Source organism: Miscanthus floridulus, chromosome 10, assembly GCF_019320115.1.
Source record: "Miscanthus floridulus cultivar M001 chromosome 10, ASM1932011v1, whole genome shotgun sequence".
NCBI classification, from domain to species: Eukaryota; Viridiplantae; Streptophyta; class Magnoliopsida; order Poales; family Poaceae; genus Miscanthus; species Miscanthus floridulus.
This window is the reverse complement of record NC_089589.1, coordinates 47,324,884-47,344,444: the sequence shown is the minus strand read 5'-3', so window position 1 is coordinate 47,344,444 and position 19,561 is coordinate 47,324,884. Positions and strand designations below refer to the sequence as shown.

The following is a 19,561-nucleotide window of genomic DNA, read 5'->3' as shown; positions in this document are numbered from 1 at the left end:
AAATGATTCTAGTTGAGCAAGTTCTGGAAGAATCCCCGGTTGTCACCGGATTTGATAATTGTGGTACCGATCCGGAACCTGAGATCGTCAACGAAGGCAAGCCCCGGTTTATGCATTAAGCCCTTACCTTGTTTACTTTGAAAAGTTTATCACCTATGTTACTTATTGCATTAAGTTGTTTAATTCAAATGTTGCCTACTTGATGCATTACCTACCTTGATAATTGTTTACCATCCTTGACGATGTTTTCATTTATAAAGGCGTAGTGTGCTTAGTATGCTTTATGGTAGGCTTTCAAAGTAAAAGTTTCGATACAATCAAAGATGGCATACTGGCCAAAGAAAGAAAGAATGTAGAATGAATTAGAGACTAGTCGGATGACTTATCTTGAATGTTGGGTAATGTTACCGACTATGTCGCTTAAAGGCCACTCATTGTGGATCTTCTGAACGAGACACTTTGTAGCACTGGTCACATACTCCGGTAAGCCTACTTTGGCTAATCCGATACTAAGATGAATGCCCACGCATTGGGAGTGGAGAGATGGCGGGAGTAGCGTGTACCCTCGTGGCTGGAATGTGGCTGGATTTGAGGTGTGCTGTGCTCTCGGGTGGTGTGGAGACGGCTTAGTATAGGAGGATCCGGTAGCGAGGTTGATATATGCAAGATTAAGTTCTACATATGTTGTGTGACAAGGAATCCCCAGCTGGGACTTGAATCAATTCGAATTGCCGGTGCTCCGCGGATATGGAGACTCGATTCATTACAGAAGCAATGTAGGACTGGTGAATTACTAAAATATGAGAAAAAGAATGGAATGAGAAGGAATGAAATATGGAAAATGTACATTCAGTTTGAGATAAAGAATTAAAAGGACTTAGGGGTAAAAATTTGAGAATAGGGTAAATATAGTAAGCTTTTGGCAAAGGACTTGAATTTTGCTACATCCTTACCTTGTCCCAAACCCCTGCATCTCTAAAGTCTTACACCCCGTTACGTCGGGTTAGTCTTGTTGAGTACCTTTGTACTCAGGGTTTGTTAACCCTTGTTGCAGGTGAGTCACATGCGTAGGCTTGTTTTGTTCCTTGCTGCATGTCAGTGTTTGAAGTCAACGATGATGAGTAATGAATGGCCTTTGGACAAGGCACTAGTTTGTATGATAAATAAAGTTAATGTAATATTATCTCGCTACTATGGTTGTATGACACTTTTGGTATTGTAAGTTTGAAAACAACTGGTTTGTAACTATGTTATCTTAAGACTTCCGTTATCTTTTACTTTGGTATATATTTGAATAAACTGTTGTAATCTGCAATGACTGTGATTGGGATCCTGTTTGAAAAGAGAAACGTGGATGATTCGGGTTTCCTGAGGACACCCGACAGACCTGTTGAGTTGTTGGGAACTCGTGTACGCTATCCGAGGTCTGTTAAGACAACGATAGGTGCATGTGGGCCCGATTCCTTAGGAGGTTCTGCCACAGTTACGATCTTGTTTAGCATCAAGATTTAGGTCTAAGAAAAATTTCTGAAAATGAGTTTCTCGGATTTTGATTTAAAACAAACTTGAAGTGATAAGTGAATCCTATGTGACTCACTTTTGTGGACTCAAATAAATGTCCAAGTTAAATTATTCAGTGCGTAGAGATATTTAGAAATGTCTGACAACAATTCTAGCAAATAAGTAGCGGATGGTTTGTTCTATGGGATTAAGCGTGAACAACAATTTTTATAAACCAAATAAAATATAGCTTGTAATTCATACTTAGATAAAAGTTTGAAGTGCAAGTTTAGTAGACAAAAATGCAACTTTTGTTTGGGAAGTAAAAGTTGCCCAATAGTACATTTGATAGCTCAGAAATCGAATCCAAGATTTAAACTAGACCTTTCGTGAATCGTCTGGAGGTTGAAATTATAGTTATGATGCTATTTTTTGCGATTTATATTGAGAAAAATAGTTAAAGGGTGCGTAAGTGTTTTACCCCTACGGGTTAGTATGAGGTACGGACTAATACGTGAGATTCTCATTGGCTAAAAGTAATGACGTTAGACATTTTAAAATTGTAGCAACGAGTGTTCCCAGAGGTTGAGTCCCAATTGAACCCTTTTCATTCTAAGTCAGAAAAGAGTGTTAGACAATGCTATTTTGGCGTTTGAATTCTAACAAAATTTCCTAAATCCTAGTTTCGTGTTTTGGTATGATTTGTTGCATCAAAGTGTGTACTTGAGCATGGTATCGGTGGTAGTTGTGTTGGATGTCCCGTGGTCCTCTTAAAAATTGTTCAAAGTACGTTGAAATGCGTTGTAGCTATGTCGTTGGAGCTCTGTTCGTGAACTGTCGTTTAGCGTGACAAACATATTTTGACGTCGCTCTAACTTCATCTCCGATTATCCTCTGGTCGTAAGAATGTCTTCGCTAGCTAGCTGTTAATGCCGACTTGAGTTTGCAAAACTGGTTGAGCCTTCGTCGCATTAGTCAGTTGTTTTCGGTTCGCTTTAAAAAGCGTGCGTGACATCGTTCTAGACTCTCGGCTGCTGGCTGCCCGCCCGGCTAGTCCTGGCCATTGCCGCTGCTGTTCCGCTGTCGCTCTATGCTGTGGCCAGCCCTGGCCGCTGTCACTGCCTCGCTCTGCGCTGTGCTCCTACCGTCTCGCGCCGCGTCCTTGCCCCTGCACCGCTGCGACGCTGTCGGCCACCCGATGCCATTGCTGCGCGCACATGGGGATGCCCCTCCCTGCACAGCGCTATCGTCGCGCACTACAGGAAGACTGAGCATCAGTGATAAAATGTGGTGGCGAAATCTTGATTTGTCACTGATTCCCATGTTATTAGTGACCAAACTAATTTTCATCACTATTGCATCGATTATTAGTGGCAAACTACTATATCGCCACTGGATGCACCTTCGGTGGCGAATTTAGTGATGAAACATTAGTTTGTCACTAATAAATAGGTTAATTGTGACTAAATATTTATTTCCTCACAGTTTTGCCATCTACCTGTGACAAAATATTATATCACCACACGGTTCAAGGTCAGTGAGAAAATGTTGTGGCAAAATTGTATTTTGCCACTATTTACCATCTTAATTGTGACTAAACAATTTCCCCCCCACTATTAGTATGTTAATCTGTGACAAAATTTTGCATCGCCACATGGTAGCTGATTACTAAGAAAATTTTGTGGCAAAATATTCTTTTGTCACTTGTTACCAAGTTAATTGTGAGCAAATAAATTTTCTTGTTATATAATATTTATATTAGTGATAAAAACATGTGTTTCGTATGATAAATAATTAGTGGCAAATATTGTATTATCATGGGTCCCACTTGTCAGTCAAACTCCACCTTATCTTCTTCCTTTTTTTTTGAAACAATATCTTCTTCCGTTTTCTGCAGCTACAATTACTGGACGGAGCATCTCCGGCCGCCCCCAAGCTCAGAGCTCCGCCAAGCACCGACGAGCTCGCCCATAGTCGCCAGCCGTCGATGCCCTTGCCCATGGCTTCACCGAAGCTCGCACGTGCAGTGCTTAGCAAGCTCTCCCACGGCCGTAGCCGCCTATCTCGACGACAACGAGTGTCTCCGGACGCCCCCAGCTCAATGCTTCTGCTCCTCGCCGACGAGCTCGCCCATGGTCTCCGACCATCCCCGCGCCCACCCGGATCCACCGAATCTCGCCTCGCACTCGACGAGCTCGCCCACGGTCGCCGCCGCCAATCTCGACGAGCTCGCAAAAGGTCAGATTCAATGCATCCCTGGCCACGGCCATCTGCCCGCAAGGAGGAAGACGCCGAGCCGCTTGCTCGCGCCGTACTGTGAGCCGGGTACGGTCATCTTGCGGGCGTCAACACGGGCAAGCATGCGGGCAGCCCGCTCAGGCGTGTGGCGGGCGGTCGTAGCTCGGGCGTGTCCGTATTGGAGCACTAGAGCTTCAGGGCCGCCTGTGCAGCTAGCGGCTCGTGTGGCCAGGGGCCTAACACGGCAGCTCATTCGAGGTCATAGGATTGGATAGTAAGCACTGTTGCTCTCCAGTTTAGATTATTTGATCAATTCACCATATTTGCCTATTCGATTCTCTAGAGTTTGAATGTAGGCTAGAAGCTCAATTGCCAAATGCCTTAGTGATGTTTCAATGGCATTGATTGGGCACTTGAACCTTGGTCATTGCATATGGGAGAGTTGGACCCCCTATGTTTAGTTGCATAATACTAGTATATTATGTTGTAATTCTGTAATTGAAGTACAAATTAGACCTCTATTATCTTAGGTTTTAGTGACTTTATGTACCAGTTAATTTGGTTGTGGGAACAAAAAGACACAAGTTTGTCTTATAGGGATCCAGAATAGAAGTAAAATTAGTGAGAACGAACAAAAGCAAGCGCAAATCCGGATGGCCATAGTAATACGTGAATTGACAATTTGTGGATGAATAGCTTGTTTATAATGAATATATATCATATTACCAGGGCTTGGAAAACTGATAAGTATTAGGAAATAAAACATAGCTGAAAATGTCAGAGTGACCATGATATCCTAAATGCTTATTTGTTTGACACTACTGTGTAGTGTTTGTAAAGCAAGTGACCAAGGAGATGAAGCTGCATCTCATATATATATTCCCTGTAGAAATTTCAGCTTGATTATCAGTTATTTGCTAGTCGTTATTTATTTCTTCTTCCGATTCACTATCTTCGTCATCTGAATCCATGTACTCACCACCTTCGCTGTCATCACTTTCAGATTCTTGTTGCTCATCTTCATCCTCAACATCACCCTCATAATGGAGTATAGGATTACCTTCCACAGCCACAGGCATACCTTTAGCTTCCGCTTCAACTTGAGGTGTGTCCAATATACTTGTGTCATCATCTTCTATTGTATTTGGATTCGGCGCAGTTATTACTTCATTTTCTTGGCAAGCTTCAGGACTGGATTTACTTGATTCAGTAGTGGCATCTTCTTCATCAGTGGGAGGAGTGTCAAAATAATCACGAGGTTTAGTCTTTATCACGACATACCATTTTGGATCTTGAGTATCATTCACATAATATACTTGCTCTGCTTGCGAAGCCAAAACATATGGCTCATCTATTGATAGCCTGCGAGTAGTATTTATCATTATGAACCCATACTTATCTTCTTTAACTCCCCTTGTTGTATGTACATCCCACCATTCAAATTTAAAAATGTTAGAATAGGCGCCTATGGGCTGTACATGGGCCTGGTGCCCAAGCCTATTGGCTGGGCTTCCTCTAGGGATTATGGTAGATTATATTTGATTAGGCAAGGATCACAATTGATTGGGTGTTTCTATAAACCCTTGCTGATCCTTGCCTATATAATATACTCCTTGTACTCATATCAATCTATCACAATTTTCCAAGACCTATTCGCTCTCATGGTATCAGCCGCCTAGGTTTTGGTCTTCCCTTCCGCTGCACACCCCTGCACGCCGGCCTCTACCATGCAGCGCCATGTCTCCCCCCCCCCGCCCTCTCCTAGGTCTGGGGAAGTTACTGCTGAAGAGATCGTGGCACGCTAGGCCAAGGAGAAGGCGAACGACGCCACCGCCACCGCCCAACTTCTCGACAAGGAGCACCAGGCCGCCCTGGCTCGCACTACCTAGGCCGAGGAGGAGGCTGCAGCCGCCGTCAAAGATTGCAACGTGGTTGCTACCCGCACTAGCGAAGCCCTGGAGTGCGCAGTCGCCGCCACCGCCACTGCCCCCGGTGCACCTGGAGGCGCCTCCTCCAGCACATCTTCCACGTCTCCTACCGACCTCGCCTCAGCCATGCTCCTCCATGAGGCCATGGCACTACTACAACTGCACGCCTAAACCATCGTTGTCAACAACATCCGGAACCACGTCACCACCGTCCTCGACATCGACTCCGTCAACTTCAACCGCTGGCGCGATCAGTTCTTGCTCATCCTCGGCAAGTTCTCTCTTCAGGACCACGTCCACGAGGAACCTCTAGCCCCGATCTCCCCTGACTGGGCTCGGATGGACTACGTCATCAAGTCCTGGATTGTCGCCACGCTCATCGACGACCTTGCTGAGATCATCTCCGCCTAGGGCTCCACTGCCCGGCATGCCTGGCTCGCCATCGAGTCCTAGTTCCTTGGCAATCAGGAGGCTCGCTCCATCCACCTCGAGACGTGATTTTGCAACTTCATCTAGGGCGATGTCTCTATCATAGACTACTACCGCCGGCTGAATTAGATGGCTAACGACCTCACGGCTCTTGGCAAAGTGATCACCAACCGCACCCTCATCCTCAACGTGATCCGTGGCCTCAACGAGTGCTTCAGCCATGTCGGGGCCCTCCTATGCCGCAGCCGGCCCTTCCCCACCTTCCTGGAGGCTCATGATGACCTCATCCTCGAGGAACTCACATTGGAGAATAAGAAGGGGTCCCCTGCCACTGCTCTCATTGCCTCCATCGCACCAGCAGGCTCCTCCAGCGCTGCCTCACCCACGTCCAACACGGGCTTCGAGGGCGCTGGCGACCCTAAGTCCTCCAACGACAATCGCCACAGTAGGTGCGGCGGTGGTGGAAAGGGGGGGCCCTAGTGGCAACAACAACACTAGAGGCCATCGCCCTCCCTCTGGCGCCTAGCATCAGCAGCAGCTGGCCGGCGCCCAGTAGTCTACCACCGGTGGTCACCCTTGGCCTAGTGTCTACAACCCATGGATGGGTTCCATTCAGATGTGGCCAGGGGGTCCTCGTCCTCCGCTGGCACCCATCTCGGTGCCCCCTCATCTGTAGGCATAGCAGCAGACACTCGTTGCCCATCAGCAACCTGCTGTCGTTGCTGCCTCTAATGGCTCAGGACAGTGGGTCGCCTCAGGGTACTACAATCCTGTGGCTGGCCTCCCTTCTTGGGACCAGACGGCCCTCGCCTCCGCCTTCAGCATGACGTCGCTGACCCCTCCTTCGTCCAACGAGTGGTACTTCGACACAGGTGCTACTTCACATATGACATCTTAGTCTTCCTCCCTTTCACATGTTCTATTCCCATGGTATCCTACTCCTTCATCTATTGTTGTCGGTAATGGTTCCATGCTTCCTATTACTGCCACTGGCTCCATAGAGTTGTCCCCTACCTTACGTCTTAAAAATGTTCTTATGTCACCACAACTTATTAAGAATCTCATCTCTGTATGACAATTCACTATCAACAACAACTGTTCTGTTGAGTTTGACCCTGCTGGTTGTTCTGTGAAGGTTCTTCCATCTCAGGCTGAGATCGTCAGGTTGAAAGCTCTAGTTTGGTTTTGGTGAATTGATGAAACCCTAAGTGCTAACCTAGTTTATCAAGTGATCATGAGATAGGTAGCACACTCCAAGTGGTGAAGCAAATGAAGATGATGGCATGGTGATGATTAGGTGCTTCGACTTGGAAAGAAGAAAGAGAAAAACAAAAAGCTCAAGGCAAAGGTATATTTTGTAGGAGCTATTTTGTTTTGGTGATCAAGACACTTAGAGAGTGTGATCACATTTAGGTTTGATAGCCGTACTATTAAGAGGGGTGAAACTCGTATCGGAATGCGGTTATCAAAGTGCCACTAGATGCTCTAACTCATTGCATATGCATTTAGGATCTAGTGGAGTGCTAACATCCTTGAAAATATTTGTGAAAATACGCTAACACATGTGCACAAGGTGATATACTTGGTGGTGATGGCACATTTACAAAGGATTCGGCGCTTTTGGGAAAATGGAATGCCTATTTTCTATTGCGCCGGATGCAAATTCTTGTGGTTAGCACATTGGAGCAAGGGTGAAAAAGTTAGAAGTGAAAACGAGTTGATCGCAAAGACGCTGGCGTCGGTCAACTGACCGGACGCTGGGTCTGAAAACACCGGACGCTGGACCTGAGATGCACCGGACGCTGGTTTCTGCGTCCGGTCAAACTGACATGGTGACACAGTGACTGGGGTTTTGCACCGGACGCTGGTTTGTGTCCGGTCAAGGTGGACCGGACGCGTCCGATCGAAGAAAACCAGATTTGGACCCTTACTGTAAATGACTGGACGCTGGTGGTTCAGCGTCCGGTCAGTTTTGCCAGAGCGTCCGATCAGTAGACGACCGTTGAAATCTGATGAACAGTATTTGAAGCAGAGGACACGTGGCGTGAATCATGTGACCGGACGCTGAGGGCCAGCATCCGGTCGATCGGACCAGAGCGTCCGGTCACCCTGCGCTGTGCCCTGTGAAGGGGTACAATGACTCTATTTCATGGGGGCTTCTATTTAAGCCCCATGGCCGGCTCAAGCTCACTCTCTTGCACATTTTCATTGACATAGCAACCTTGTGAGCTTAGCAAAAGCCCTCCCACTCATTTCCATCATTGATTCATCATCTTAGTGAGATTGGGAGTGAATCCAAGTGCATTGCTTGAGTGTTTGCTTCTAGAGGCACTTGGTGTTCGTGTTTCGCTGCGGATTTCACTTGTTACTCTTGGTGGTTGCCGCCACCTAGACGGCTTGGAGCAGCGAGGATCATCGAGCGGAGGTGGTGATTATCTCTGGCTCTGATCGTGGTGATTGTGAGGGGTTCTTGACCTTTCCCCGGCGGAGCACCAAAAGGTACTCTAGTGGATTGCTCGTGGCTTGTGTGATCCTCATCTTGTGTTGGTTGTGCGGCACCCTATTGAGGGTTTGGTGTGTGAAGCCAATTAGCGTGTGAACCTCCAAGTGAGTGAATCGCCACAACGAGGACTAGCTTGCCGGCAAGCAAGTGAACCTCGGTAAAAATCATTGTGTTCATCATTGATTCCGAGGTGATTGGTCTTCATTGTTATTCATCTTTGTGATTGGTTGGTACTTCATCTACATGGCGGTATAACTATCCTAATCACTCTCTTTACTTTACCGCAAACTAGTTGACAAGCTCTTTAGTGTAGCTAGTTGTGAGAGCTTGCTTGCTTGGTTGGTGTGGCTCTTTAGTTAGTCTTTGAGAGCACACTAACATAGGATAGTGTCTTTGCTATTGTGTGAATAGACACTATCTAAACTAGAATTGTGGTAGGTGGCTTGCTTTTTAAGTAGGCTAGCGCAACACTCGCTTTGCCTCATAATTGTCTAACCACTTTGTTAAGTGTTGTTGTAGAAATTTTATTAGGCTATTCACCCCCCCCTCTAGCCATTAGGACCTTTCACAGGTACAATAGCTCCAGGTCGCTATATCCTCTGCGCCTACCTCTAGCACACTCCTTTGTCACTCAGGCTCCCTCCCCACTATGGCATCAGCGTCTTGGGCACCCTGGTCATGAGGCGTTGTCGAAGCTTGCGTCTAGTGTTTCTTGTCCCATTTAGGACTGTTCAGATCTATGTCACGCTTGTTAGTTAGGGCGTCATGTTCGTCTGCCCTTTCATTCGTCCAACTCTCGTGCGGCTAGCAAGTTTGATCTTATTCATTGTGACTTGTGGACATCTCCAGTTGTCAGTGTATCTGGTTATAAATACTATTTGGTCATACTTGATGATTGCACTCACTACTTGTGGACTTTTCCTTTGCGACTAAAATCTGACACTTACAGTACGCTTGCTCACTTCATCGCCCATGCCTCCACCTAGTTTGGCGCCCACATCAAGGCTGTCCAGTGCGACAACGGGAAAGAGTTTGACAACTCTAGCACCCGTCACTTCTTCCTCACACAGGGCATCCATCTTCATATGTCCTGCCCCTACACCTCGCCTCAAAATGGTAAAGCCGAACACATTATTCGCTCCATCAATAATGTCGTTCGCTCACTGCTTTTTTAGGCGTCTATGCCTCCCTCCTACTGGGCGGAGGCCCTCTCCACAGCGACCCTTCTGCTTAACATACTGCCCACCAAGACTCTACAGTTCTCCACGCCCCACCTTGCCCTGTACAGCACGTCGCCGGCGTATGATCACCTATGAGTCTTTGGCTGCAAGTGTTATCCAAACATGTCCGCCACCGCTCCTCATAAACTCGCTCCTAGGTCTACCTTGTGTGTCTTCCTAGGATATTCCGCTCACCACAAAGGATACCGCTGCCTTGACCTCTCCACCAATAGAGTCATCATCTACCGGCATGTCATCTTCGATGAAACGGCCTTTCCCTTTGTTGAGTGCAATGGTCCTAGTATTCCAACAGACTTTGAGTTTCTTGATGCTACTGATGTTGTGCCCGCTCCTATTGGACCGTTGCACAAGTTTTTGTCTGCAGGAACACCATCCAGCACCTCTGACGTCACTAGCGCCCCTGCCAGTCCCTCTGAGACTGTGCCTGGGGTGCCCCCGATGCCTCCGGTGGCTGCTACTGATCCTCCAGCAGACACTGCTGATCCCCCAGCGCTCTACATCCTGCCTGCACTACGGATGCCAGCTCAGGACATGCCTAGCATGACTAGTGGCGCTCCACCTCGCCAGCTATACATCCCGCCGACGCTTTGCGCGAGCTCGTAGTCTCCAGCACCAACCGTGGGCTCCACAGTGCCGGTGTTACCCCCTTAGGCACCATGCGGGCCCCCACCTAGGTTCCCACCTCTTCGTCCAGACCGTGCCTTCGCCTACCACTACACGTGCCGGCCTCGACCACAGCCTACTCCAACTGCTCCTGTCATCGCCACCTAGGCAGCGCCTGCACCAGCCACCCAAGCAGCGCCTGCACCAGCTACGCCACCCCCACTGCCCAAAGGGGTTGTTGCTATCCCTCCTATGACCAACCAGCATGCCATGGGCACATATTTTCGGATGCCTGCTGCGTACCATGCTATTTCTATGTCACCGATACCGAAGACCTTCCGTAGCGCTCTTGCCGACCCCATGTGGCGAGCTGCAATGGAAGAGGAACATAGTGCCCTACTGAAGAATCACACTTGGGATCTCGTGCCTTGCCCCCCTCGGGCCAACATCGTCACCGACAAGTGGATCTTCAAGCACAAGTTTCAGTCTGATGGCTCCCTCGAAAGGCATAAGGTGCGCTGGGTTCTCTGTGGCTTTACCCAGCAGCCTGGTGTGGATTTTGATGAGACATTCAGTCCCATGGTGAAGCCTGCTACTGTTCACATGGTGCTCTCCCTGGCTCTCTCTCTCATCGCTGGCCCATTCACCAGCTTGATGTGAAGAACTCCTTGCTTCATGGCAACCTGACAGAGATAGTTTATTATCAGCAACCGTCTAGGTTCGAAGATCCAGCTCATCCAGACTATGTCTGTCACCTGAACAAGTCACTATATGGCCTCAAGCAGGCCCCTCGTGCTTGGTACAATCGCATGGCCACACACTTGCTGTCCCTTGGGTTTGCTGAAGCCAAGTCAGACACCTCACTCTTTGTTTACCAGTGAGGATTAGACATAGCTTACCTGTTGCTCTATGTTGATGACATCGTCCTCACAGCCTCCTCAACCGGTCTTCTTCGATGGATCATCTCAGCTCTTCAGCGGGAGTTCGCTATGAAGGACCTTGGTGAACTGCATTACTTCCTTGGTATGCATGTTCAGCGCAGTGGTGATGGTCTTCTTCTTTCTCAGCGACAATATATGCTGGACATTCTTGATCATGCCGGGATGGCAGAGTGTAAGCCGTGCTCCACTCTAGTTGACACCAATCCAAAGATTGTAGCAGCAGATGGCACCCCTATCTCTAACCCTTCGGACTTTCGTAGCCTCGTTGGAGCCTTACAGTACCTAACATTCACCCGGTCGGATATTGCATACGCTGTGCAGCAAGTCTGTCTTCATATGCATGACCCTCGTGAGCCTCACCTTGCAGCTCTAAAGAGGATTCTGCGCTATGTTTGAGGCACTCTCCACCTTGGTCTCCTGCTGCGACCATCTACTTCGGCTGATCTTATCGTCTACACCAATGCTAATTGGGCTGGTTGTCCAGACACCCACAAGTCCACCTCAGGCTATGCTGTGTTTCTTGGCGACAATCTTGTCTCCTAGTCCTCCAAGCGCCAGAACACGGTGTCAAGATCCAGTGCTGAAGTCGAGTATTGCACGGTGGCTAATGGAGATGCTGAGGCCACCTGGCTGCGCCAGCTTCTTCTAGAGCTGCATGCCCCTCTCTGACATGCCACACTAGTGTATTGCGACAACATCAGTGCCGTCTACATGACCTCCAACCCGATCTAGCATCAATGAACCAAGCACATTGAGATTGATCTTCACTTCATCCGGGAGCGAGTCGCCATTGGTGATCTTCGTGTTCTGCATGTTCCCACTTCTTCACAATATGCGGATATCTTCACCAAAGGGCTACCATCTTTAGTGTTCACGGAGTTTAGGTCTAGTCTAAACGTACGAGTGGCTGACGATTCGACTATGGGGGCATGTTAGAATAGGCGCCTATGGGCTATACATGGGCCTGGTGCCCAAGCCTATTGGCTGGGCTGCCTCTAGGGATTATGGTAGATTATATTTGATTAGGCAAGGATCATCATTGATTGGGTGTTTCTATAAACTCTTGCTGATCCTTGCCTATATAATGTACTCCTTGTACTTATATCAATCTATCACAATTTCCCGAGACCTATTCGTTCTCAAAAAAGAACAACCTTATGAGTCCCATATAAAAGCTCCACAATATCTGTCAAGACACCAAAGTAATCTTTGTTTGCAGTTCCTTCATCGCCCTTGACAAATACTCCACTGTTTTGTGCTTGAAATAGGGTGTCTCTGTCCCTTGTGTTAAATCTCCATCCGTTGACCATGTAACTTGAGAAATGTGTCACTCTAGTATCGGGTCCTCTTGCTAGATCAAACAATTCACCAGAAACAGAAGGATCTCCTTTGGAATACATTGTTGATATCTACATGAAGCACAGTAGTTAATTAAGCTACCCTAAAGAAATAATGTAATAAATACATCCTTATACTTACATGGTTCTTGAACCACTGAAAGAACTCTTTCTCATGCCGCTTGTCTACATTTTTGGTGCTCTGTGTCCTTAAATATTCCTTGTGAATGCTATGCCATAGGAGAATAGATGTTACAAAATTGGAGGTCCACAGTTCAATGAACATCTTAGGAGTGGCTTACCCTATATATGGAGAAGCCTCTTCATAGTTCTTTAGAACGTAGACTTGTGCTTTGTTCAATTCATTCATCTCCATCTCACAATATCTATTCCCAATAAGCCGTCTTCCAATTTTGGCAAAAATCTGGAGCTGTGTGTTGCTATTGTTATCATCACTGTCATCATTATGGCTTGGCTTGTTGATTCTTGTCTCAATTCCATGCAAGTACATAGAACAAAGAGTCACACATTCCTGTAACACTACATCCTCAGCAATTGCTCCCTCTGGACGAGCTTTGTTTTTTACAAATGACTTTAGTCTGTGCAAGAATCTCTCGATGGGATACATCCATCGATATTGCACAGGACCACCTACCATTGCTTGTTGAGCTAAATGGATTGGTAGATGCATCATTACATCAAACATGGATGGAGGAAATATCTTTTCTAATTTGCAAAGAGTAATAGCAATTGAAGAATCAAGACTTTTAAGGATCTCCACATCTAACACTTTTGAGCAAATTTCTCAAAAAAAAGTTGCATAGCTTAATTATTGGAAGACAAATATTAGCTAGAAGCATGCCGTGAATAGATAGTGGAAGGTATCTATGCAGAAACACATGGTAATCATGGCACTTCATCCTTGATATTTTAACATTTATTGCATCTACATAATTAGATACCTTTGCAGAATAACCATCTGGGACTTTGATTTTTGTCAAGAACTCACAAAATGCTTTCCTTTTAGGTCCAAAAAGTGTATAAGGTGCATTGTGAAATAAAAATTTTCCATCATCTGTGGGAGTCGCATGAAGTTTTGATTGTATTCCCATGATTTCCATATCAAATCGAGAATTAATGTTATCCTTTGTCTTCCCCTCCTGTCCAAGCAAGGTACCCGCCAAACTTTCACCAACATTCTTTTCAATGTGCATGACATCTAGGTTATGTCTTAGTGTCAATTTGCTCCAATAAGGGAGTTGAAAAAATATACTCTTTTTCTTCCAAACACCATACACTGTGCTGGAGCGTTTCCTTTTCTTGTCAGATTTCCCAAATATAACCTGAATGGCAGCATAATGATAGCAATGTTACACCTTTGAAATTACATCAAAATATCATAACTCGTATCATATTTATTTACAAAAAGAAAGCTGCATAGACTTAAATCTTTTTGTATGTGTACCTGAGTAAACTTTTCATATTGTGAAAGAACTTCAGCGCTTGTAATGGTTTTGGAGCACATCTCCTTTCCCTTTGGCCATTAAAAGAAGTAGTATTGTTCCTCCAACTATGTCTTGCTGGTAGGAATCTCTTGTGTCCCATGTAGCAACCTTTTCTTCCATTGGCTAGCCATTGGTAGCAAGTGTCGGTATGACAGGATGGACATGCATATTTTCCCTTTGTGGACATTCCTGATAAATTCCCTAAAGCAGGAAAATCATTAATTGTCTAGAGCAATGCAGCTTTTAGTGTGAATTTACGCTTCGTCGAAGCATCATAGGCCTCCACCCCACCCCACAACTCAATCAGCTCATCAATTAATGGTTGTAGATATACATCAATGTCGTTGCCAGGTGCTTTAGGGCCAGGAATGAGCATTGAAGTTATCATATAAGGATCTTTCACGCACATCCAAGGAGGTAGGTTATACATCACAATAACAATGGGCCATATGCTGTATGATGTGCTCATATGTCCAAAAGGATTGAATCCGTCACTAGCAAGCCCAAGCCTAACACTGCGCGCATCTAATGCAAATGATGGGAAATTTTTGTCAAAATCCTTCCATTCCTTTGAATCTGCCGGGTGTCTCAAATATCCATCATCAACTAGCTCCTCTTTGTGCCAACGCATATTAGTTGCAGTTTTGGAACACATATACATCCTTTTCAATCTTGGTATCAATGGGAAATAGCGCAGCACCTTCTGTGCAACCTTTCGAACTCTTCGCCTTCGTGATTTGGATGCATTGTTCTAGTCATCACTTTTCCACCTAGAAAGCTTGCACACTGGACATGACTCAGCTTTAGCATAATCACCTATGTATAGAATGCAATCATTTGGGCATGCGTCTATACGCTTGTAATCCAATCCCAAATCTAACACGACTTTCTTAGCATCGTTGAATGACTTTGGAGCCTTAATCCGTGATTTTTTTTTACTCCCGCCATATTGCATTGGACATCAAGTATATATATATACAAACATGGAGTCCTTTTCATCATCTACGGATCTACCAAACAATCAAAGCCAACTGACGGAGAGAAACAAGCGACCACAAAGGTGCATTGTGTACTACTACTAGTATTTTTTTTTGCCAAGTCTTCCTCCATCCGGCCATCATCATCACTATTAGCCACCAATGATTACTCCTGTCCTATATCAAAGCCAAGGCCATGTATTGCCATGGCACATGCCCAGATGCCTCCAGTGGCTAGCTACCCCACGGATCCATGATGCCGATGTGGAAAATCCACCACCGTGATCCGTCGTTGCGGCCTCCGATCTAGTTCGTCGTGGCCGCCGCCACCGCCACCACAGCCGCCGTGCCTGCGGCCAGCGCCACGATCACCATGGCCGCGGCCACCGTCGCCGCGGCAGCCACCGCCATGGCCGCCGCCACTGCGGCTTGCACAACTGCCATCATTGCCGCCTCCGCCATCTCTACACCGCAAGAAGATGCGATACCTCCAATTCCATACTGCCATGTTGATCCGTCAAGTCTTCCTCCATCCGGCCATCATCATCATTATTAGACACCAATGACTACTCATGTCCTGTGTCAAAGCCAAGGCCATGTATCACCATGGTGCATGCCCAGATGCCTCCGGTGGCTAGCTACCCCATGGATCCATGATGCCGATGCGGAAAATCCCTAGCCTCTGATCCAGTTCGCCGCCGCCGCCACCACCACGGCCGCCCTGCCCGCGGCCAGTGCCGCCATCGCCACGGCCACGGCCACCGTCACCACGGCGGCCACCGCCATGGCCGCTGCCACTGCGGCTTGCACAACTGCCATCGTCACCGCCTCCGCCATCTCTACACCGCAATAAGATGCGATACCTTCAATTCCATACTGATATCTTGATTTTGATCTATGAATATGCATCACATCCATACCATATTTGTACTGGACACCAACCTACGACACCCATGCCTCCATCCCAGTCCAACTTTATATTTCTCAAATTATTTTTTGACAGATTGTTTCCATCCTTTGTATGTCTCAAATTATTTTTTTTGTGAGATTGTTTGTTTTGGTAAAATATCCATTAATTTGATGGCTATGTTTCTCCATCAATTCCATTGCTGTTTCGCAGGGAAAATGGCTCCACGGGTGCCACCACGGGTGCCTCAATGAACAATTGCTAAAATGGATACAAAATTTGATGAGCTTGCCTCCGCTTTATCCAAAGATCCAAGGGACCAATTGACATCGGGTATAGGTTTGTTTTATACATTCAGCACACCAAATATTTCTTTGCGTAAAAATTCTGATGTATTGTAGCATGTTGCATCAAAGGAAATTAGGAAAGCTACAATTTTTTGTAGCCTCATTTGTAATATAATGTTTCTATATTGCTTCTAGTGTATAAGAAAACTTACATGATCTTCTGTTAAGTTCATATGATGTGTCTTCTAGTTATCAGCAACTCGACTTATTAGTACCGATAGCGATTCCATTAATAATCTCCATGAGAACATGCAAGTTCTTGACTTCTTGTTTAATTGAATGCACCATTACTTGTTCATAGATCTGAACGAGAGCTACTATGAACAAACACATGGGGTTTGTATTCACGCCGATGACAAAAATCCTAGTTATATTACTTGCAACTGTGTTCACTTGCATTACTTCGTGTGCTGATAGTACAATAAAAGATAGCCATTTCTGTTGTATTTAGTTATGTAAAATTTACACAATGTCTATTTTTGTTTCTACAGGTGAAATAACAACCAGGTTACGTTCACGTGGCTCTCGAACTGACAATGAACGTGATCAGTTTGATTCAGATGTGGCAATGGATGAAAATAATCAAATAAATGCTGCAACACACAACACTGAAGGTGTTTTGCTAATCTGAAACCTGCTTCTTTACACCATTGTTTATTTCGGTGATTTAGCTAGGTACTGTTATGTTGATCTACATTTATTTCTTTATACGACATAATAACAAGTGCTACATTTAGCATGTCACAACCTGTTATACTAATCTAAAATTTGATTCTTGACACTATAGAGTACAAACATTACATTTAATTACCCTTGTTCTTTCCCTAAATTAACTAGGCCTTGCTAAGAGTGGAAGAAAACTTACAATTAACAATCAACTTCGCAAGAGAAGAGCAAAAGGAAAGCATATTGATATAAAGTTCCCTAAAGAATTTGCAAAAGTGTGTGGAGATCATGCTAGTTCTTGTAAGAACTGTACCACTCCAAGTGAAGAAGTGGAGGGACATGGATAAGTTTCATCCTGGTACTACAACATCTATTTGGAGAAAACTAAAGGTGACCTACTTTTCATATGAAATGAATATATTTGGCATGAATAGGTTATCATTGCATTCAGTGGCCGGTTATTACAATATATCTTTGCTGTACAGCAAAAGTTTCCTGAGCTTTCAGAAGAAGATAAAGATTGTGCCATGAGACAAGTAGAGAGTCAATATAATAATCGGCGTTACCGTCTACTTCAAGCTTACCGAAACAACAAGCCAAGGCCACAACATGTCTCACCAGAAGGTTGGCAATGGTTGATAAGGAATTTGTGGACGGATGATGATTTTCAGGTACATACAACTCATGTCCTAAATTATAGTGATGCATAATTGTTAATGATACATTTATGCAATTTGTAAACCAGAAAAGGAGCAACCAAAACTCTATCAACAGAGGAAAGCAAGAGATGGGGTCCACAGTAGGAACTAGATCAATTGCTCAAATCGCTTACGATCTGGTGAGGAAAATAGTTACCAGGCAGATTTTTTTCTATTACACATCATTCTGAATTAGTGAATATATGCTTTTGTTATTCCAATGCAGCGAGACCCAGAAACTGGTGAATGGCCTACTGCTATGCAAGTTTGGAAGGCTACATATCAAAAGGCTGATGGGACATGGTCCATTCCAATGGGTGAAGAAATAATGGTATGACCATATTACTTCCCTTTCTGATGGCATCTTTGGGTTTCATATTTGTCAATCTATATCCTACCTTTTGAACTAAGATTAGGTGGAAGTGGTGTGTTTTTTGTATAAAAAGTATGGTAGTAGAATTATGTATGACTCTTTCATGGTTATTATCTCTGCAATGTAGTCTCTGTATTGTTCATTTAATGAGTTAAAAAGTCTAGGCACTATGAAATGTTTGCAGTATCCCTAATCATGAACAATATCGTTTTATTAAGCAGTTTGTAAATTTCATATATTATTTAATTTGTCTGCAATTTTCAATTATTAGATAACATGTTTGCAGATTTTTTTGAACAGTAGCAACTCTGAGAACATTTGGATGTTACACTATCCTATAGCTAATTTGTGCTCATACCTATGATTCATTACATGAACACTTTTGCTTGCTGTGTAGTATATGGGTTCTTAATTAGTTTGTTTTTTATGCTTTGCAGACCAAACTACATGAAGCTGCTGGGATACATCAAGAAAAGATTTCTTCTGTGCCCGTGCCAATAGTGGAGCATTTCGCACTAGTTCTTGGTCGAAAGCCAAACCATTCACGTGGTGTTGGCATTCGTGCTGTAAACCGAGTGGCTGAGGAAAGAATCAGATTGCATGCGCAAATTGAGGCTTCAGAACTGCGTGAAGCTGTAGCTCGAGCACGTGCAGATGCTGCTGAGCAACGTGCTGAGGCTACTGAGCAATGAGCACAAGCTTTGGAAGGCCAAGTTTCCACGGTGGTCAAAACAAATGCCCAACTGCAAGAAGAGCAACAATCCCAATGTGATGAGATAAGTTCTTTGCGTCAAGCACAGAGTGGAGAAGTTGCTCGCCTAGTGAGAGAACAACTTGACCATCAAATGGCTGCATTAATTGCACGCATTGGTGCCTCGCAGCCTCCAGCATCTTAGAGTTTAAACACTTTAGTTGAATAATTATTGTGACACTTTAAAGTAGTGTCAAGAGAGTTATTTTGAGGTTTGAGTGTTCTTAGTTTTATGTAATGCTTGAATGCCAAATTTGAATTATTGAAATAAATATTATTGGTGCAGATTTGAAATAATCATATTGCTATAATGTACATTTGTTCAGCTATTTTTGTCACTACAACAAGGATAATAATGATAACTTGGTCCCCACAACATCTAATGTGTTTCACACAATTGAAACTTATCTTGTGATAAAACTTGTCCCGACTAATATTTTCCTACAAATGCTATACTTTTTTGTGTTGAAACTATTGATACATTTTGTCTTGTTAGTTCTCACAAAAAGATATTTTTTGTGACAAAGGTTTGCCACCGTAGTTTACATGTGAGGATTAGTTTGCATCACAAATGAAAAGTATTTGTGTTAACAAGTTACCACTTTTTCCCATACATA

General features: G+C 44.9%; 2 protein-coding genes and 2 pseudogenes across 2 annotated transcripts; 2 read left to right on the top strand and 2 right to left on the bottom strand.

Annotated features, from left to right (window-relative positions):
* The first annotated feature begins 10,712 nt into the window (after nt 1-10,712).
* On the top strand, nt 10,713-11,102 carry LOC136488568 (uncharacterized mitochondrial protein AtMg00820-like). Its single transcript, XM_066485459.1, has one exon. The coding sequence runs from the start codon at nt 10,713-10,715 to the stop codon at nt 11,100-11,102; it is 390 nt and encodes a 129-aa protein (XP_066341556.1).
* A 1,420-nt stretch (nt 11,103-12,522) lies between these two features.
* On the bottom strand, nt 12,523-14,886 carry LOC136488567 (uncharacterized; annotated as a pseudogene).
* A 622-nt stretch (nt 14,887-15,508) lies between these two features.
* LOC136488565 (uncharacterized) lies at nt 15,509-16,039 on the bottom strand. The gene is made up of 2 exons (XM_066485458.1): nt 15,883-16,039; nt 15,509-15,666 (listed from the first exon to the last, which is right to left on the bottom strand). The coding sequence occupies exons 1-2, from the start codon at nt 16,037-16,039 to the stop codon at nt 15,509-15,511; spliced, it is 315 nt and encodes a 104-aa protein (XP_066341555.1).
* A 17-nt stretch (nt 16,040-16,056) lies between these two features.
* Nucleotides 16,057-19,089, top strand: LOC136488564 (uncharacterized; annotated as a pseudogene).
* The last annotated feature ends 472 nt before the right edge of the window (nt 19,090-19,561 follow it).